The sequence below is a fragment of the Schistocerca nitens genome, chromosome 1 (genome assembly GCF_023898315.1).
Source record: "Schistocerca nitens isolate TAMUIC-IGC-003100 chromosome 1, iqSchNite1.1, whole genome shotgun sequence".
Taxonomy (NCBI): domain Eukaryota; kingdom Metazoa; phylum Arthropoda; class Insecta; order Orthoptera; family Acrididae; genus Schistocerca; species Schistocerca nitens.
Window position 1 is genome coordinate 249,379,741 of NC_064614.1, and position 22,294 is coordinate 249,402,034.

Genomic DNA, 22,294 nt, shown 5'->3' on the forward strand with positions numbered 1-22,294 from the left:
TATTTGAAAAAGTACCATGATGATCTCTCCAATGGTAAAAAAGTTCCGGACTAGTACCCCACTCGGACCTCTGGGAGGGGCCTGCCAAGCGAGAGGTGACCACGAGAAAAAAATTGAATAATCAACGAAACGGTAACTTCCTACGAGTCGGGCCGTGATATGTCAGAAGTTTGAACGTGGCAGGGAAGTTAGATAATCTGAAAAGGGAAATACTAAGGCTCAATCTAGATCTCGTGGGTGTCAGTGAAGTGAAGTGCAAAGGAGATAAGGATTTCTGGTCAGACGAGTATAGAGTACTACCAGCAGCAGCAGAAAATTGTGTAACGGGAGAAGGATTCGTTATGAACAGTGGGGTAGGGCACAGAGTGAGACACTGTGAAGAGTGCGGTGATAGGGTTGTTCTTACCAGAATGAACAGCAGACCAACACCGACAACGATAGTTCGGGTATACATGATGGCGTCGCAAGCCGAAGATGAAGAGACAGAGAAATTGTATGCGGATATCGAACCGTAATTCAGCACTTAAGGGGAGATGAAAATGTAACTGTCATGGGGGATTGGAATGAGGTTGTAGGGGAAGGAGCAGGAAATTTGGAACTTTGTGGTAAGGTCTTATGAGACCAAACTGCTGAGGTCATCGGTCCCTAAGCTTACTCACTACTTAATCTAACTTAAACTAACTTACACTAAGAACAACACACACACCCATGCCCGATGGAGGACTCGAACCTCCGATGGGGCAGTCGTCCTAACTGTGACAAGACGCCTTAGACCGCGCGGCGAAGGAGCAGAGGAAAGGGTTAAGGGAGCATATGGACTTGAGGTTGGTACTAGGAATGAGACAGGAGAAATACTGATTAAGTTCTACAATAAATTTCAGCTAGTGACAGCCAATACTCAGTTCAAGAAGCATAAGAGAAGGAAGTATACTTGGAAAACGCCAGGAGATGCGGGAAGATTTCAGTTAGATTACATCATGGCCAGGTGGAGAGTCTGAAAGCAGATACTGGATTGACTGGCGTACCCAGGAGCAGGTATCGATTCAGATCATAATTTAGTAGTGATGCAGAGTAGGCTGAAGTTTTAGAGACTAGTCAGGAATAATCAATGGCCAAAGAAGTGGGATCAAACAAAAGTTTGTTCGTAAGGACTGACTCAGTATACAGAAAAGTCAAAACAACCTTCTGTGAAATTAAAAACAAGGTTTGGTAACATTCAGAGAGCAACTAGAGTTCCACTGTTAAACTCAGAGGGGAGGGTGGATAGATGGAAAGAGTACATTGAAGGCCTCTATGATGAGGAAGACTTGTCTGATGTGATAAACAAGAAACAGGAGTCGATGTAGAAGAGATAGGGGATCCAGTATTAGAAACAGAATTTAAAAGAGCTCTGGAAGACTTAAGGCCAAATAAGACAGAAGTGATATTTAACACCCTATCAGATTTTATGAAATCATTGGGGGTAGTGGCAAAAACTAACTATTCACGTTGGTTGTAGAATGTATGAGTCTGGCGACATGTCACCTAACTTTCGGAAAAATATCATCCACACAATTCCAAAGACTGCTAGAGCTGACAAGAGCGACAATTATCGCAAAATCAGCTTAACAGCTCATGCATCCAAGTTGCTGATAAGAATAATATACAGAAAAGGGAAAAGAGAATTGAGGATATGTTAGATGACGGTCAGTTCGGCTTTGGAAAAGGTAAAGGCACAAGAGAGGCAATTCTCACACTGCGGTTGATAATGGAAGCAACACTAAAGAAAAATCTAGATAGGTTTATATGATTTGTCGATGTGGAAGAAGCGTTCGACAGTGTAAAATGGCGCAAGATGTTCGAAATTCTGAGGAAAATAGGGATAAGTTTTAGGGAGAGACGGGTAGTGTACAACATGTACAAGAGCCAAGAGGGAACTATAAGAGTAGAAGACAAAGAACGAAGTGGTCGGATTAAAAAGGGTGTGCGACAAGGATTTAGACTTTCGGCTCTACTGTCCAGTCTATGCACCGAAGAATCAACGACAGAAAAAAAAGAAAGATTAAAGTGCGGGAATAAACTTCAAGGTGAATTGATATCAGTGATAAAAGTCGCTGATGTCATTGCTATTCTCAGTGAAAGTGAAGAAGAATTACAGGATCTGTTGAATGGAATGAACAGTGTAATGGACACAGAATATGGATTGAGAGTAAATAGAAGAAAGACGAGAGTAGTAGCAGAAATGAGAACAGCGATAAATTTGACATCAGGACTGGTGATCAGACGCAGATGAAGTTAAGGAATTCTGCTATCTAGACAGCAAAATAATCAATGACGGACGGAGCAAGGAGGACATCAAAAGCAGACTAGCACTGTCAAAAAGGACATTCCTGCCAAGAGAAGTCTACTAGTATCAAAAGTAGGCCTTAATTTGAGGAAGAAATATCTGAGAATGTACGTCTGGAGCACATCATTCTATGGTAGTGAAACATGGACAGTGGGAAAACCGGGAAAGGAGAGAATCGAAGCATTTGAGATGTGGTGGTACAGACGAATGTTGACAATTAATGGAATCGATAAAGTAAGGAATGAGGAGGTGCTCCGGAGAATCTGTAAGGAAAGGAATGTACGGAAAACACTGACAAGAAAAAGGGACAGGATTGTAGGACGTCTGTTAAGACATTAGGGAATAACTTCCATGGTACTAGAGGGAACTGTAGAGGTTAAAAGCTGCAAAGCGAGATTGGAATACATCCAGCAAATAATTGAGGGTGAAAGTAGCAATTGCTGCTCTTAGATGAAGAGGTTGACACAGGAGAGGAATTCGGAGTGGGCCACATCAAACCAGTCAGAAGAATGATGACTTAAAAAAACAAAATTCAGCAAAAGGCGGGGATCCAGGTTCACTAGTCAATCGCTCTGTACTGGCAACACATGTAAGGGGGCGGTCGGAAAGTTCCCGTTTCAAGGCCTCACTAATCCCTTGCCTACATGTTGGTGCTAACACATAACCGCAAAGGAATCCCGCTGGGTTGCATATATGCCACAGCAACTCCCTCAAAAGGAAAGTTTTTGATAGCCCACATATAATTACTGTCCATTACTACGATCACGTCATTGAATTCTGTGCTTTAAAGTGGCCAGGAAACAATACAGCAAAAATACTTCACGAAAATGCAAGTTATCTTTTGCATATTAGTTACTTTCATCTCGCAGTGGCCTCACTGAGTGACACAGCTAACGGTTTTCCTTGCACAGTTCACAAGACTTTTAGATTTCAGCATAAATCATGTATTTGTCAGGCTAAACCTTAATCAAAGAAATCGATTAAATTTATTTTTGTATGTCCATCCTCCCGATTGGAGGTTGAGGAACTTCGGCAGTTCTCTGACGTATTAAAACTAAACACCTACAGCCGTACTTAACGATATTATTCATTGTACGGTCACCAGTTTTCGTGGTGAGTCAGTTGGTAGTTGATGGTTGGAGAGACAACATCGTTGTTACAGGTAGTCTGCGAAAACCAGTTCATAGATGTTGGTCACTGACGAATCGCGTATACTCTTGGAGTTAACACCCTCAGCGTCAGTTAAGGCATCAAGATGGTGCACTGAAGCACCAAAACTGGTAGCCATATAATTAATAACATCGTAAGGACCGCTGTAGGTGATCCATTTTACTACATTAAATTTATTGATCTATACGACCCTCTTAGACATAAGCATTTATTAAATGAACCAGTCGACCTGGTCACAACGGCACGATAAGAACAGAGATAGGCACAGTCTCATAAAAAAAAGGTTTCGATGAACTTAGCTTCCAAACCTAATGCCCGTAAATGATTTTTTCTCACATTTGCTAATTAAGAGATGTTTACCCTGCGCAAATATTTGATATGTTATTTCTAGTTTCCCCACCATAATTCCTCTGTAAATGTTTTACGGGGCTTCTTCGTTTCTTTTAATTCCGGAAAACTCTTCAAAAATCTTTCTTCATGCAAAGTAAATGTATAATTACCAACTAGGTGCACATTCACGCAGACCTAAAAGTTACAACTGTAAGATATTATTAGTATAAAATGGACTTTCACTGAGTTTAAAAATTAATGTGCAATTCAGTCATACCACTGACGAGACAAACTCATCAGTTAGAGTACAAGTAGAAGACAAAAATTCAGGAAAGCCAGAATTCTCATATTGCTGAGCTACACCATCAGAATATAACAGCACAAAAGGGAAGCTATACTACAATGTGTAATTTAGGCCACCGTTCCAGCTAACGAACGCAGTCTGTAAAATAACGGCACTGTTTACAATTGATGGACCTTATGTCAAGCCAAACTTCTGACGAAAGCTTATTTAACGTCTCGTCAACGTCGAGATCGTAAGAACTGGACCACTTTCTTAAATGTAAGGGGCTCTAGAATCGAATCGATCGTGACATTTCAGAGACGAATCCTGAAAATCGATATCCGGATAGAGAGCTGAACCAAACTCCTCCTTAGTCCAGTATCTCAACCAATGTTTCAGTTCACACTGGAGAAAAAGTCCGAAAACTGGAGATGATCTGAACTCGTATAAAAAACGAATGCGGTATATTAAAAAGCTTTTGGGGACGGTACCGATTGACAGCACACACACATCTAATCTAATCAGTGAGGACAATAGAGTAAAAAAGGCAGAAAAACTTAAGTTATTTCTAGAACGTAACCAAATTACTATCATGGGTAATAATGTAAGTAACAAAGACTAAAGTAATTAGAGCATCGTCATCCTGAAAAGTTTTCAAGTGCCCCTGATAAAAGCGACTCGACAAACAAAAAGGTTATCAGCAAAGAGAGCGGTTCTAATCACCGTTCAACGCCCAGCATTAAATATCCTATTGTTTCCCGTAAGTCGCCAAAAATTTTAGAATTCCCCACATCCAACCCAACGCCTTTCGCATTGGTCTACAGTTGGGCCTCCAGCGACTTCATCGTTGAATAGACGTTTAATCATTGCCGCACCACATAAACAGAGATCACAACAAAGAGGGAGCTAGCAAACGAAGAAGAGGCACAAGCAGACTAGGAAAGAGTGAGGTATGGAAGTCGAAATTAGAAACCACAGAGGAGCAGCAAAAAAATTAGAGAGATAGTGTGTTTCTGAAACGAAAGTAAATTTCATTTTTAATTCTTTCATTTTTCATTCATGACTGTGAAACAGACAAGTATAATTTTGTTCTTTTCGGCCAAATCCCAGCAAACGCGGAATTTTGTCGATCGATAATTTTGGGAGCTGTATCCAGCTTCAGTAGTAACCAGATTAGCCAACGAAACTTCGTTCGGAAACTGTTGTTGTTGTTGTTGTTGTGGTCTTCAGTCCTGAGACTGGTTTGATGCAGCTCTCCATGCTACTGTATCCTGTGCAAGCTTCTTCATCTCCCAGTACCTACTGCAACCTACATCCTTCTGAATCTGCTTAGTGTATTCATCTCTTGGTCTCCCTCTACGATTTTTACCCTCCACGCTGCCCTCCAATACTAAATTTGTGATCCCTTGATGCCTCAGAACATGTCCTACCAACCGATCCCTTCTTCTGGTCAAGTTGTGCCACAAACTTCTCTTCTCCCCAATCCTATTCAATACTTCCTCATTAGTTATGTGATCTACCCATCTAATCTTCAGCATTCTTCTGTAGCACCACATTTCGAAAGCTTCTATTCTCTTCTTGTCCAAACTATTTATCGTCCATGTTTCACTTCCATACATGGCTACACTCCGTACAATTACTTTCAGAAATGACTTCCTGACACTTAAATCTATACTCGATGTTAGCAAATTTCTCTTCTTCAGAAACGCTTTCCTTCCCATTACCAGTCTACATTTTATATCCTCTCTACTTCGACAATCATCAGTTATTTTGCTCCCCAAATAGCAAAACTCCTTTACTACTTTAAGTGTCTCATTTCCTAATCTAATTCCCTCAGCATCACCCGAATTAACTCGACTACATTCCATTATCCTCGTTTCGCTTTTGTTGATGTTCATCTTATATCCTCCTTTCAAGACACTGTCCATTCCGTTCAACTGCTCTTCCAAGTCCTTTGCTGTCTCTGACAGAATGACAATGTCATCGGCGAACCTCAAAGTTTTTATTTCTTCTTCATGGATTTTAATACCTACTCCGAATTTTTCTTTTGTTTCCTTTACTGCTTGCTCAATATACAGATTGAATAACATCAGGGAGAGGCTACAACCCTGTCTTACTCCCTTCCCAACAACTGCTTCCCTTTCATGTCCCTCGACTCTTATAACTGCCATCTGGTTTCTGTACAAATTGTAAATAGCCTTTCGCTCCCTGTATTTTACCCCTGCCACCCTTAGAATTTGAAAGAGAGTATTCCAGTCAACATTGTCAAAAGCTTTCTCTAAGTCTACAAATGCTAGAAACGTAGGTTTGCCTTTCCTTAATCTTTCTTCTAAGATAAGTCGTAAGGTAAGTATGCCTCACGTGTTCCAGTATTTCTACGGAATCCAAACTGATCTTCCCCGAGGTCGGCTTCTACCAGTTTTTCCATTCGTCTGTAAAGAATTCGTGTTAGTATTTTGCAGCTGTGGCTTATTATACTGATTGTTCGGTAATTTTCACATCTGTCAACACCTGCTTTCTTTGGGATTGGAATTATTATATTCTTCTTGAAGTCTGAGGGTATTTCGCCTGTTTCATACATCTTGCTCACCAGATGGTAGAGTTTTGTCAGGAATGGCTCTCCCAAGGCCGTCAGTAGTTCCAATGGAATGTTGTCTACTCCGGGGGCCTTGTTTCGACTCAGGTCTTTCAGTGCTCTGTCAAACTCTTCACGCAGTATCGTATCTCCCATTTCATCTTCATCTACATCCTCTTCCATTTCCATAACATTGTCCTCAAGTACATCGCCGTTGTATAGACCCTCTATATACTTCTTCCACCTTTCTGCTTTCCCTTCTTTGCTTAGAACTGGGTTTCCATCTGAGCTCTTGATGTTCATACAAGTGGTTCTCTTATCTCCAAAGGTCTTTTTAATTTTCCTGTAGGCAGTATCTATATTACCCCTAGTGAGATAAGCCGCTACATCTTTACGTTTGCCCTCTAGCCATCCCTGCTTAGCCATTTTGCACTTCCTGTCGATCTCATTTTTGAGACGTTTGTATTCCTTTTTGCCTGCTTCATTTACTGCATTTTTATATTTTCTCCTTTCATCAATTAAATTCAATACTTCTTCTGTTACCCAAGGATTTCTACTAGCCCTCGTCTTTTTACCTACTTGATCCTCTGCTACCTTCACTACTTCATCCCTCAAAGCTACCCATTCTTCTTCTACTGTATTTCTTTCCCCCATTCCTGTCAATTGTTCCCTAATGCTCTCCCTGAAACTCTGTACAACCTCTGGTTCTTTCAGTTTATCCAGGTCCCATCTCCTTAAGTTCCCACCTTTTTGCAGTTTCTTCAGTTTTAATCTACTGGTCATCCAATAGATTGTGGTCAGAGTCCACATCTGGCCCTGGAAATGTCTTACAATTTAAAACCTGGTTCCTAAATCTCTGTCTTACCATTATAGAATCTATCTGATACCTTTTAGTATCTCGGAAACTGGGGATTATAATTTTTTTTTTAGATTTGTTTCCACGACAATATTATCCGTTGACACATACAAATATTAATAATTTCTTTTGTTTGTTTGTTTAACCTGTAAGATTAGGGCCATCAGAATCTCTCGATCTTACCAGGCATTCTACATATTCTAAATAGCATTCATTACAAGATTGTTAAAAATTAATGTGCTATATAACATTATAAAAATTAATTACTACAGTGCTGAAACAGAAAAACATAAACACTATTAAAAGCGTTCATGAGAAGTACAACACTAGTGACCAGGTTACAGGAAGGCAGATTTAAACTATGAGGACCAGTAGCAACTGACATGACGAAAGGGCTGAAGAGGGAGAGAAAGGGGAATGTGATAAAACACGGGGGAAAAGAAAGTTGCATCACGTATAAAAAAATGGAAATACAAAGAAACCTAAATGGAAGCATTTCTTTTACTGTTTGGCAGAGGGAAAACACCATGTTAATTTTTTGGAAAACGTTATGGGGGTGACGGAATGACGCGTTTCAGGTGCTTCTTAGTTCAAAGGCGGACCACGACAATAGAGAATGAGTCTGTCAATTTTTTTGATAACCACAGCTAGAGTACTAGATGTATTTCGATTATGGTGATGACAGGCGCTTAACGACTGATGCGAGGTAGTGGGATGCATGAGACAATGAGAAACCGACGAAGTAAACAAAGCACATTCTTGGAAGCTTAAGCAGGCATAGAAATGTGAAGCTAACGTGATAAACTACTTCCTGTGGTTCTTCATTCTGTAGGAATTGTACTGGATCACAAGGCACTATCCTCAGTTAGATAGGCGGATTGTGTAATTCGGTGGCCGCAACCAAGCTAACTGGGTACGTGAACCACTGACACGGTCAAATAGACGGATGTCGCAGATGTAACGCACACAAGCATTCGTGGTTGGTTTTAACAGTCTAGCGTTCTCACTACACTGCCACGTTGGATTACATCGTCACAGATGTGGTTCGGTAGATAGAGTGATTGTGTAAGTTCACGTTTCACATTTTGTGGAAATATCTTTCGAAACTTTTATAACAGTATAGTGGCAAGTGGAAGACTTTAGCATGACAACATTTTTTGTCCAGTGGAGACGTTGATCAAAACATAAAATCAAGTTCTCCACTGTTTTCTTGGTATGGTATAGGGCTACCTTCGAGAAGAATAGGAGGCTATTGTAAACGGAATTCACGACTTCCTCGCATTTAGTACGCTCTATTTGTGTGTGTGTGTGTGTGTGTGAGTGTGTTGCATTAAGGCAGTAGCAGTGATAGCCACTAAGTATGACAGACCTGAAGTAAGTTATCGTATTTTTTAAAAAAAATTCCACCTGGAGTATGAACAGTGTTGTTTGAATATCAACGTGTAGTTGTTAGGAAATACCTCTTATAGTGCCAACCATCCTTTCCTTGCTACTTAATTGTGCAATACATTTTATGAAGTTACGTTGCACTTATGCCACTCGAAATTCTTGGAAGCTTAAGCAAGCATAAAAATGTGAAGCTAACGTGATAAACAACTTCCTGTGGTTCTTCATTCTGTAGGAATTGTACTGGGTCACAAGGCACTATCCTCAGTTAGATAGGCGGATGGTTTGGCTCGCCAGCTGAAACGACCGCGGGTACACAGTAGATCGTATTGAGTCTCCATCTCCAGCAGTCACCGTACGGTGTGCATGCGGTATCCGGTAGACGCGTTACCAACGAATTGCATCAACAGCTGTATTTCATTCACGTGGGTTAAATGGAAACTTACGCCTTAGCGCTTTCGACCGCAGCCTAATTTTTCTTATAGGATCCTCTTGTTCCTTATGCTATATGAAAGTCAGCCTGAAACACTGAGCATACCGAAAGCTTTCTAGACCATTTGTGCTCCCCTATTCCTTTCTTTTCCTCTTGAACTGTCCAAAATACAAAAACATTAAGTCAGCCAATCACTGTTTCGATGTATTTATTATGCGTTATTTTTGCTTTACCACTCAGTATTATTATGAGAAAGAAGTGAAATGAAAGTATTTCTATGCCCTTTTCTCAAATAACTTACTCGTAACACAACGTTTTTTAAAAATCCGTTTTGCTGCTACGTACTGTGTCAAAAGTACAGTGTCAGCCAAAGGGCAAGGAGAAGATAAAGTTTTGATTCCTGGACATGACACTTCTTGCACCGATAACTAAGATAGCATCCGCTATCTCTTCGATAGACCACTGGAAAACTCCAATAACATGTTAAGCAGTTAAAATTGTTTCGCGGACGTTCACATGAATTTCTTTTATCGACAGCACCGTTCAAAGTCTCACTCAAGTTTTCAGATAAAGTCTAATATTTTATAAGAGCAAATCGACGTTTAATTGTTAGCACCGCAGATTCACATTGCTTCCTACTTTCATTTTCTTTTTGTTTCGACATACTTTTGTCGAATTAAATTTAAATCTTTTATTGAAAGTTGCATCCTATGCTAATATATACGTCTACCTGTGATTAATCGGTACCTGATTCTTTTATTAGTCTTCTGAGTGGTTTGATGCGGTCCGCCAACCACATCATCTCACTTGTCAGAGTAACAATTGTACCTAACGTCCTCAAGTATTTGTTAGGTGTATTGCAAATTCGTCTTCTGCTACATTTTACCCTCTACGACTGTCTAGTACGATGAAAGCTACTCCCTGATGTCGTAACACATGTCCTATCATCCCGCCCTTCTTTCTTTCAGTGTTATCTACAGGTTCCTGTCTCCGCCGTTTCTGCGGAGAACCACCTCATTCTTATCAATCCACCTAATTTTCAACATCTTTCTACAGCATCATATCTCAACCACTTCGATCCTCTTCTTTCCCAGTTTTCCCACAGTCCACGCCTCACTACTACACAGTGCTGAGTTCAAATCTCTTGAGCCTAAGAATTAAAATAATGATATTTGTCATTATTGCAGACTTAACGTAGGCAGCTATAATATAAAGTTGCAGCCATGAAAGTCGTACAGGCAGCCTGTGGTCAGGTACTTCGCTCTTGGCTATTATTTGCCTTTCCTTCTACTTCTACATGATTACTCTGTAATACACACTTGACTGCTTGGTTGAGGTCTATGTCTCGACCATTCCATTCTCAAGTAGCAAGTGGGAAGACGTTAACACCTGATTGTTTCCGTGAGAGTTTCATTTCTCTTATTTTATTTCCCTCTGTGATGTAGGAGTCAACAAAATATTTTCGCAATTGGAAGACAAAGGCGGTGACTGAAATTCTGTGAAAAGATCTCACCGCAATTAAAAAGGCTTTTGTTTTAATGGCTGCCACCCCAACTCTTTCCCCTACTTCGCGATAGCAAAAAACCAGCTGCTCACGTTTGAACTTCGTCGACTCCCTTCATCAATACTGTCAGGTAAGGACCCCCACATAACAACAGTACTCCCGGCAGAGGACGGACAAACGTAGTGTAGGCAGTCTCTTTAGTAGAGCTATTGTATCTTCTAAGTATTCTGCAATTAAAATGCAGTCTTCGGACCACCTTCCCTCTCAACATTTTCTGTTACATGATTCTAATTAAGCTGTTCGTATTTAGTTGAATCAACAACCTTTAAAACGACGACTACAAAGGCGGAAAAGCTACATGAAAAATTAATTTTGATTGCATTACAGTTCCGAATCGCTTTAAGTTAAAACATGAAGGAATGTAGAACATGGATGTTAGAACTAGAACATGGATGTTAGAGTTTGAGAAGAACCATGTAAGTTACACCTCTGATTTTTTAATTTTCTGAGTCACTACTAACCAACAACGATTCTGTGGCACAGTCCAGCTTCAAATAGCATAGCCCACAGAAGTAAGTCTCTCAGATAAGCAAGGGTCACCCAACGAATCGGGTTATCAGCAAGCTATCGCAGTTCTTACGTAAGCAGCAGAAAAACGGACCAACCAAGCCGACTCACAAAAGTTTTACAACACTGTGTATAGTCGTTTAGCTCGTAACATGAGTCTTCTACAATAGTATTTCCTTTGTAACAGGTATTAGTATCACAGTTCTACTTGTATGTTAAGTTTTTACTATAAGTGATACACCTTCCAATCTCCATTTATTTATCACAAAATACAGGTGCTTCAACTCTTTCTTTTTTTCTCAGTTGTACATTCACGCCTGTTAGTAGCAGCTTTTTATCCTTTTGCCCTCGGTAACTATGGCAAAGACAAAATTTTGATCAAGACTGTCGTAAGCTGTTGTTACTTGTTGCGCAAGAAGTACACGTGGTGTCTGATGTTACTCCTACTTAAGTTATTCGGCATTCTTACAGTCATCAGATGACGACAGGCTGTTTAATCTGTTCGTTTACAAGTAGTATATCATCAGGATACAGTTCGTGATATTCTGAGTGCTAATACCATTGTTGTTCATTGTATTTAGGTGGAGGTAAATATTTTATGATTTTTCTTTGCAGTTGTTATATAAGGAGTTGTCGCTCAAAGACGTCTAAACTCAAAACGATATGCCATGTACGAAGCTGTTGCGCAGTGTTCAGGCACTGGAAATCCTGGATGAGACGGCTACCAAAGAAACTCCTAATTTTCAAGCACTCTTCGTGTCTGTTGACCTCTCACAGGACTCTGTGACTGTTTCATTCGAAATTATCCATACCACCCCTATGTACTTTCTCGCAAAGAACACAATTGGAATTATGATGGCCTGTATAGTTGAACATTAAGCTGCACTCTGGTTCAGTGCTAAACGCGCCAAAGCACAAAACTGAACGGACTGGCTGTGTGTGTAGCTGTCATTTTCAACGAAAGAATTGGGATTAGTTGACCAAGTGTATCCCGGCTTCAGTTACCCATAATAAGATATTATTTAATCGTTCTAAAAGAATAGCTACGGCCGATGTCGTAAGTATCGTAGAGTTGATGCAACAACAATAGTAGAGTAGTTATTATTAGATCTATTCGTTACCGTTTTATTCTGAGGAAGTTGCATTCCGCTGTGATCCCACTTCCCAACTATAAAGTGTGGGGCTCGCTCTTGCTCATAAAATACCTCTATCCGTCGTCCAGTAAAACCTCACCTACAAGAAGTCTACGTACTCTGAAGCCCAGTGGAGACACTAACAGATTTTCTTATTTAATTTTGTTCGTATACGCTCCTTCCGTCTGTGTAAGGCATCGGTAGCAATCTGTTCATTCCAGTGACTATTCTCTCTAGGCGAAGGAAACCCATTCGATTGCGGAACATAATCAGTACACTATTATATGGAGCCACTAAACGCGGATAATAGCCCCTCGCGACGCCTGTCGTAATACAAAAAAAAAAATCAGAAAAATTGAAACATGCCCCAGTCGTACAGACAGATCCTTTCTCTTGTCTACAAATTTACGGAGACCTACATTAGACCTGTTTCGACGAAAGAAGGAAATCCTTGCTGACGAATTAAAATTCTAGTTTTGATTTTCCTCGATCAATTGATTCCTGTGAAGACTGCCACTGAAAAAAGTATGCTTGAATTCTTCAGCTAAATTTCATTAGTTGCCCGTAAACTAAGATTTCGAGATGAACAAATTCTAAGCTCAGAAAGGAAGTATTAACAGCGCATAAAACACACCTCTTGTTAATATTTTGTGCCGTTTCATAACATCAGTTTCATGACACTCTAATCAAAATGACCCTGCTTATACAATTCTACTCTACTTTTGACTCAGTCTTCGGAACTTCGTGCTACAACGAAGTTTCCTCCATGTAGAAAATCCGGCAATATCTTTGAGCATGTCTTGGTATCTCAGTGCATAAAAGGAATGTATAATCCTGGACCCAAAAGAAAATAAACTGTAGTAATCACTTTAGCACGGTAATACTAACTGCAGAATTATTTGATACGTTAACTCGTTCTGCCAAATATAGTCTGTTTGTTACCTATTGTTTGTAACGGATATCTTTGTCCACCTACATGAAAAGGTTTTCCTTATTCGTGCAGACTGGCATCTTTCCTCGCGGAGTGAAGGAGTGAGAGAAGGTGAACTCTGATGCTAACACGTAGCCTGCTTTTCTCAAACAGTATAAGGGACGCCACTGAACTAAATGTGTTGTCCTGATTTGCGGGACACTGTCAACAGTATGACATACCTGACACCACTGAAATGTTTGGGATTTAATACAGACAAAGATCTGGTCATCACGAACTTAACGCCGATACCTTCATTTTCTTTGCCTTATCATATAATGAAAATATCGTTCATAACGCGGACTTTAACAGGTTACGATCAGTTCGAGCGCCGGAAATCGGAGCGGTATTAGTTACCTTGGCAACAGGAGAGGATTGTTCACAGCTCATAAAATTGTCACGTCAAATGAACTTTGTTGCATGTTGAGTCGTCTGACAGCACCGAAGGATGCAAGAATACCGACAGAGGAAAAACGAATATTTTGGTGTTGGGTTACAGGCTGCATTTGGTAGAACTGATCAAAGTGTGTGATTACGAGACTACAGTACGCACGTGTATCGCAGCAATAAACAGCGGTGCGAATCTTGATGGAACGCTATCAGAAACCTGACAAATATAGATAACGCTCGAAACGTAAACAGTCTGACTTTGAGAAGCAAGTGTGCGGATAACTGAGCAGAACGCCTCAGTCGTTCTATCTGTTGAAGTGCGCTCGTCTGCCAGGCTACAGTTGCGCGGACCGAAAACCATGCAACGGTATGTAACTGCGCCCGATTACTGCATGATATTTCAGTTGCAAATTTAATCGTCCATCGTCACATATACATTTTTAAAAAGGTAGACAATTATTTTTCTGAAAATTAATGTATGCTCCTAAGACTTGAACTATTTATCTTACTCGCGTCAGCCCTTTATGAAATGTGAACTAAAGCTGCCGACATTGCTTTTAGTTATTCTGTTCCGTAAGGAGCTGTAGCGTTTATCACTGTAGGAGTGACTTCCAGAATAATGTAGAAGAAGATGATTTTCTTAACATCGTTTGTCTTAGTCTTCCCAAATTGTATTCTGAAAAAAAAAGTATCAGAAGTTTACACCGTGTGTGGAGGAGCTGTGGTTTCGACATTGGACCATAATTCACAATGGTGTTGTTGTTGTGGTCTTCACTCCAGAGACTGATTCGATGCAGCTCTCCGTGCTACTCTATCCTGTGCAAGCTGGTTCATGTCCCAGTACCTACTGCAACCTACATCCTTCTGAATCTGCTTAGTGTATTTATCTCTTGGTCTCCCTCTACGATTTTTACCCTCCACGCTGCCCTCCAATACTAAATTGGTGATCCCTCGATGTCTCAGAACATGTCCTACCAACCCATCCCTTCTTCTAGTCAAGTTGTGCCACAAGCTCCTCTTCTCCCCAATACTATTCAATACCTCCTCATTAGTTATGTGATCTACCCATCTAATCTTCAGCATTCTTCTGTAGCACCACATTTCGAAAGCTTCTACTCTCCTCTTGTCCAAACTATTTATCGTCCATGTTTCACTTCCATACATGGCTACACTCCATACAAACACTTTCAAAAACGACTTCCTGACACTTAAATCTGTACTCGATGTTTCTCTTCTTCAGAAACGCTTTCCTTGCCATTGCCAGTCTACATTTTATATCTTCTCTACTTCGGCCATCATCAGTTATTTTGCTCCCCAAATAGCAAAACTCATATACTGCTTTAAGTGTCTCATTGCCTAATCTAATTCCCTGAGCATCACCCGACTTAATTCGACTACATTCCATTATCCTCGTTTTGCTTTTGTTGGTGTTCATCTTATATCCTCCTTTCAAGACGCTGTCCATTCCGTTCAACTGCTCTTCCAAGTCCTTTGCTGTCTCTCACAGAATTACAATGTCATCGGCGAACCTCAAAGTTTTTATTTCTTCTTCATGGATTTTAATACCTACTCCGAATTTTTCTTTTGTTTCATTTACTGCTTGCTCAATATACAGATTGAATAACATCAGGGAGAGGCTACAACCCTGTCTCACTCCCTTCCCAACCACTGCTTCCCTTTCATACCCCTCGACTCTTATAACTGCCATCTGCTTTCTGTACAAATTGTAAATAGCCTTTCGCTCCCTGTATTTTACCCCTGCCACCCTTAGAATTTGAAAGAGAGTATTCCAGTCTACATTGTCAAAAGCTTTCTCTAAGTCTACAAATGCTAGAAACGTAGGCTTGCCTTTCCTTAATCTATCTTCTAAGATAATTCATAGGGTCAGTATTGCCTCACGTGTTCCAACATTTCTACAGAATCCAAACTGATCTTCCCCGAAGTCGGCTTCTACCAGCTTTTCCATTCGTCTGTAAAGAATTCGCGTTAGTATTTTGCAGCCGTGACTTATTAAAGTAATAGTTCGGTAATTTTCACATCTGTTAACACCTGCTCACTTTGGGATTGCAATTATTATATTCTTCTTGACGTCTGAGGGTATTTCGCCTGTCTCATACATCCCGCTCACCAGATGGTCGAGTTTTGTCAAGACTGGCTCTCCCAGGGCTGTCAGAAGTTCTAATGGTATGTTGTTTACGCCAGGGGCCTTGTTTCGACTTAGGTCTTTCAGTGCTCTGTCAAACTCTTCATGCAGTATCATATCTCCCATTTCATCTTCATCTACAATAAGAAGGCCAAAAATTTTCCATTCGACTATTCTAATTTCGGTTTCCCGTGCCGTGCTTGCCTAAATAACTTCAGGTAAATGCAAACCTAAAGCCGACTGGATTTCTCACCATTCTCAGTTTGAAGCCCGTATTTTAATGCTGACAGAACCTTAAATTCTGCCTTTTCTTCCCTGCATTTGAAGAAGCTTGTACTTTCATGACTTACCATCATGTAGTCGAAGTTACTACAGTACCACAAAATATTATTGCAAAACATTTTTTATTGTACACACATTCGTTTCATTTTCCGGAAAATGAATTCCACTACATTCAATGTATGACTTCATGGTATGGAATCTCTTATTGCACGCAATTTTTAATGTGTGTCAAGAATCATGTTCATTGCTCCATACCTACAATAGCTCATCTTACATAGATAATATGTGCACATTAAGCCGAGGATACTTTAAAGTAAATTTTCAAAGAAAACTATTCCACAATTTTGAATTCAATAACAGGCTAAATAAGAGCACAAGGCTTTGATCAATGTCAATAATGGACAGATATACTGAAACTGTATATTTTAAGGATAGTTGAGTCTGAGGAAATCATTACATAGCATAAATACCATACAAGCAAGAATGTGAAAATAAATTTTTCTAGTGGTCATTGTGCTGGAGCACTGCCGCGACAAAGAGAGAAGGAACGTTTGGTACTTGGACGGGTAATTTCAATCATTCTGTTGTTTGAAGTTACCCAGTGACTGAGTTGAGGATAACAGAAAACTCGCTTCTTGTTTTTCGTGACTTGATTACAATATTGTGATGGCAAAGCCAGATCCCGTTGCATTTTAAAAAGATATTTACATAACGATAAATTAATTTTTTCACCACTTAGGAAGGGTATGAAATACAGCAGCAGGTAGATCAAAATAGCATGACACTCATTGTCCTTCCAGTAATAGATCTCTTGACGCTGACTTGTTAAAACTATGATAATACCAACAGTAATAGCAGTAATTCTTGACACCAACTAGTATCACATTTATATGCAACAATAAAATGACGTTTGCACTTAGTAAGCTTTATCCACTCATGTAAAATTTTTATGTTGGAGGAAACGTCTGTAATTTTGTTTACGGCACGCATTTGTTGCCTTGCTATCGTCTGTCGGTTTCCTACTTTATACCCCTGTCCGGCTCTCTCAAAAGTTTCCCCCGTCTTACTTGTGGACGGAAGGGAGTATTACCTCTGTATTTACACTGTTCAGTTACATTACTGTGACCACTTCTCAAAAGCCTGAATAATCACATTTCGCAGTGTAGTCCGCTGCGAGATGTGCAGGAAGAGAGACAGTGACGTTCTGGAAGGTACCGAAGGAATGTGATGCCATCCCGACTCCGCTGCCGTGGTCCTCTACGATAGGCTTCTCAGCTGAGGACCCATATCGCGAAGAGATTGCACGTACAATGGGAGCTGTGTGACACGTTGCATTGTTCTGCTGGTAGATGTCATTATGCCGAGGAAAAGCGTACTGCCTGTAGGGGTGGACATGGCCCCAAGGATAGATGCATATTTCCGTTGATCCATTGTGCCTTCCATAATGACGACATCAGCCGGGGAATTCAACGAAAACATTCCCCAGACGATAACGGTCCTTCCTGTGGCCTGGACCCTCTCGACCGTTGTTACAGGGTATTTGCTTTTCAAACGTTTCAGCCATTTGTCCGATGGAGCAAAAAACGTGATTTATCTGAAAAGGCCACCTGTTGCCACTCCATAGACGTCCAGTAGCGTTCGTCGCCGATGAATAGCAGACAGTATGGGAGCGCGAACCAGGCGCCTGCTACGGAGCCCCGTACGCAGCAACGTTCGCTGGACGGTCGTTGGCAAGTCATTGCTGGGAGCGTCATCGGCGCCGGTTGTATATGGCACCATGCCCGGTACGCTTTAATCACGCGTCTCATGAACTGTTTAAAAACTTAGCTGTTTCTGAAATGCTTCCACCAGTGCGCCGAAAGCCAATAATTATGCCCTTTTGGACGTCAGATAATTCGCTTTTACCGTTCGGTTCCCGCATCACGACAAAGATTGCACTATTTCCCGCACTAGGTTTGATGCACATCAGTGTACTCGAGAACGGCAAAGGTGTTGAACTGTGATCATTCCACCATCGTGCGACATTTGCATGCAATGGGGAAGGTTCAAAAATCGGATGCATAGGTACCGCATGCTCTAAGCCAAAACAAAAACAAAAAAACAACGGGTAGCCATGTGTGTATCTCTGCTTGCTCGTCATCATCAATTGGCGTCCGCCCCGTCAGCGTGACTGATTGCCGGCAGGGTCGGGAATTTTCTCCGCCCAGGAACTGGGTGTTGTGCTGTCTTCATCATCATTTCATCCCCATCTGGAGCGCACGTCGTCCAGTGTGGCGTCGAATGTAATAAGACCTGCACCAAGACGGCCGCACCTGCCCCGCAAGGGGCCTCCCGGCCAATCACGCCAAACGCTCATTTCCATTTTTCATCATCAATTTGCTCGTGATCAACACCTACCGCTCCTATCCTGTATCGTTACTGGTGACGATAAATCGTGTCTTTATGCTAAAATAAAGAAAAGGAAGGAATGGTTGAGCCCAAAAAAACCAGCATCTCCCCGTACTAAGACCTGTGCGTCCCCAAAGATAATGTTATCTGGTGGAACAATGACAGCGTCTTGTACTACCAATTACTTTCCCGTGGTGTAAACATCACTGTTGTCATTTATTGTCAACAATTATTGAGACGTCTTGCAGAGGTAATCCAAGAACAATGAACGGGAAGGCTGTGTGAAGTTAGGTTGCAGCGCGATAACGTCGGCCTGCATTCTGCTATACGACAAATAAACTGGAGTTGGGTTGGGAAGTTATTCCGCACCCACCTTATTCACCTGATCTTGTTCCCTCAGAATTTCACCTTTCCTGCTCTCTGTCGATCAACCTTCAAGGAACTTTCTTTCCCGATGAAAATGCGCTCAACGAGTTCTTCGCCACAAAACCACGTGATTTCTATAGTCGCGAAATCAAAAAGTTACCCCAGCGATGGCATACTGTTGTAAATAGTGAAGGAGAATATATTATTGACGATTAAAGTCTCTGTTATGTGCATCTGTGGTGTATATTAAACTTGTGGGAAAATGCTACGAACTTATGCAGCAATCTACTACATTATCTGCATCATTTCGTAATAAGTTTCGATCTTCTGATGACTTAAGTAGGCAGTAAATGATGGCTTCATATGCAGTCTAATAAAGCTCTTCAGATTGTCTCCTAAATTATTTATGTAGATAAACTCTAGCAGAGAGCTTAAAATGCTTGTTTGGCGAACCTTAGATATAATTCGGTTGCACTAGATGACTTCCTGTTAGTTACTAAGAACCTTCTTGATAGGCAGTCACGGATCCAGTCGCGCAACTGCGACGATACACAGAAGGCACGCAGCGTATTTAGAAATCGCTTGTTTGGAACGGTATCAAAAGTCTTGTGGAAATGGAGGAAATATGGAATGAACTAGAGATACACCGTCTGTAGAACTCACTATTTTAGGTGAATAAATATTCAGTTTTGTTTCAGAAGAACGATATTTCCTGAATCTGTGCTGGTTATGTGTCAATACCTGAACTTCTACGAGATATTTCATAATACTGGAAAAAAGTATACGTTCCAAAAACCTACTACAAATAGATGTCAGTTAAATGGGTGTATAATTCATTGAATTTCTTCTATTTTGCCGGCCGGAGTGGCCGTGCGGTTCTAGGCGCTACAGTCTGGAACCGAGCAACCGCTCCGGTCGCAGGTTCGAATCCTGCCTCGGGCATGGAAGTGTGTGATGTCCTTAGGTTAGTTAGGTTTAATTAGTTCTAAGTTCTAGGCGACTAATGACCTCCGAGGTTAAGTCGCATAGTGCTCAGAGCCATTTAAACCATTTCTTATATTTTCTTTCTTATATTTTGGTGTAATCTGGGCAACTTTCCAGTGTTTAGGTACAGATCCACCGCTTGTATAATTTTGATGACATTTGGGACTCTCTGACCATATGCAGGGTATTCCAGCTAACGCTGGCATATGCAACAAGTGGTTACTTTCGATGTGGCATGAAGCTATTACAGGCTGAGACCGATGGATTCAAAAAGCGCTATCTATTGACGCTACCGGAAAAAATTACTTGAACGATATTCTACTACAACGGGCACAAGTACTTTTAAAATGGCACTATGGAACTTTTTGCACCAGTGAAAGGGAAAGAATGAGAATGTAACTTGCTAAGAACATTGGGGTGGTTGGCTAGGGTAAACAAATAAAATGAGATCCACTGTTATTAGTGTTGAATCCTGCCTAATCTTGAATATGGGGTGTCATGGAAACCTCCTTTCTCGGATCGCTAGACGACAACTCAAGCAAATCGTATTAATGATTTTTATTACAAAAAAGTAAATGACATTCCTTAACTCTGAGAATTACATAGATGTGTCGCAGGCAAAGAGCGACAGACAAAATAATTAGTATTCTTCAGTATAAACAATCCCAATATAAGCTAAGTAATAAAGTTGACGCTTCTACTCAGGTCGTTAGTCTTGAAGCTTCTCTTCGATTGGGCCGCGACCTGTCGGGCGCGGCTCCTACGTCCTCTTCGCATAGAGGCCACTGCTGTCGCGTTGTCGTCCTGGAGAGGGGTCGATCAGCCTGCAATTCGCTGATATCCTGCAATTCGCTGACATCTCGTCACAACTCTCTCTGCTCTATGGTTCCCGACTAGCATGCCGGCTCTTGACTTTAGGCCGTAACAAATAGATACTAATCTCATGAATATCAAAGCTAATACAGACTATGGTGTGCCTATATTCGAGCTTTCATAGTATCGTTAATAGGAAGAAAAATAATATTTTGTTCTTGGTTTACAAAATTCATAAAAAAATATAAAGTCTTATAAATAATTTGAATAATTTAGCATAAAATGTTCTTCTTTAGTTACTTCAGCCAAATAAGCAAAAGATAGCAAAGAAACCTAAGACTACAGGCTTAATAAGATTACGACGAAAAGCACTCCGGCCAAGATTCTAGTACAAACGGCCACTAAATAATCCTACATATATCAATGTTCTGAAAACAGTAATAGTAAAAACAGTAATTAATAATTAGTTAGCTTTAGTTTGCCTTCAGGACGATGTATCAGACTATGACTCCGGCCTGCGCCACTGCTTACGAATGTGGGAACATACTACAGTACCTTAGGGAATACCGGTGTGCAAGTTGCAAACAGAACAACAGCTGTGCGGCGAAGTACAAAAGTGAGACAGTATTATATTGTCTACACTCTAATTGTTCTCCAAGAAGGCCGCTGCAGTGGACATTGCAATTCACGATCAGATGAAAGGGCTGCTTAAGAACAGAAGTTCATTAGTTCCAGACGGTCGTTTCGTGTCCAGTTCCTCAACCGCCAACATCGACCTAGCGCCACTCTCCTCACTGCTGGTGGATACTCACTGCACTGACACCGAACTCGACTCGTCTCGTGCTGTACTGATGCCGAACTGTCTCAGCAACACCAGGCAGCACCGCAAGACGACGATGTCAGCACAGTAGTTTAGCCCGAAGCGGGAATTTGAAATGTGCCGGAGTGTCTGGCATGCCAGACTGGCAGATACGTAGGAGATTAAATTTTACAGGCACGGTTTCAACTAGTATACCATTCCCAAGCAACACTTCATCATAAAGTGCGTTAATGCCTATCCAGTCCTCATCCTAGTATCGATCATATTTCATGTCATACACGCCATTTGATCAAAAGTGTCTGGTGACCTATTAGTAGATATTAATATGGGATGCTCCACCCTTGGCCTTTATGACCGCTCGAATTCTGCTGTGAACACTTCCACTGAGGGGTTTGCTGAGCAATTGCAGCCCCTTCTTCCTCAAGAGCCGAAACCAAAGAAGATAATGATTCTGGACGCAAGGTTCTGGAGCATCCCAACGGTGTTCCATTGGGTCAGGTCGGGACCCTGTGCAGGCTAGTCCATTTCAGGAATGTTGTTGTCCACAAACGATTGACTCACAAACGCTGCTTAAT

General features: G+C 41.0%; 1 protein-coding gene across 3 annotated transcripts in view; it reads left to right on the forward strand.

Moving 5' to 3' along the window:
• LOC126247077 (epidermal retinol dehydrogenase 2-like) overlaps window positions 1-22,294 on the forward strand; it is a 380,879-nt gene that overhangs the window by 295,092 nt on the left and 63,493 nt on the right. The window contains exon 1 of one of the 3 annotated variants that reach the window (XM_049948447.1): window positions 14,177-14,290. The exons of the other annotated variants lie outside the window; for them this stretch is intronic. Coding sequence (XP_049804404.1) covers window positions 14,283-14,290 — 8 coding nt within the window. The 5' untranslated portion in view covers window positions 14,177-14,282. Of the gene's footprint in view, window positions 1-14,176; window positions 14,291-22,294 lie in introns of those variants that run through there. 3 annotated transcript variants of the gene reach the window in all.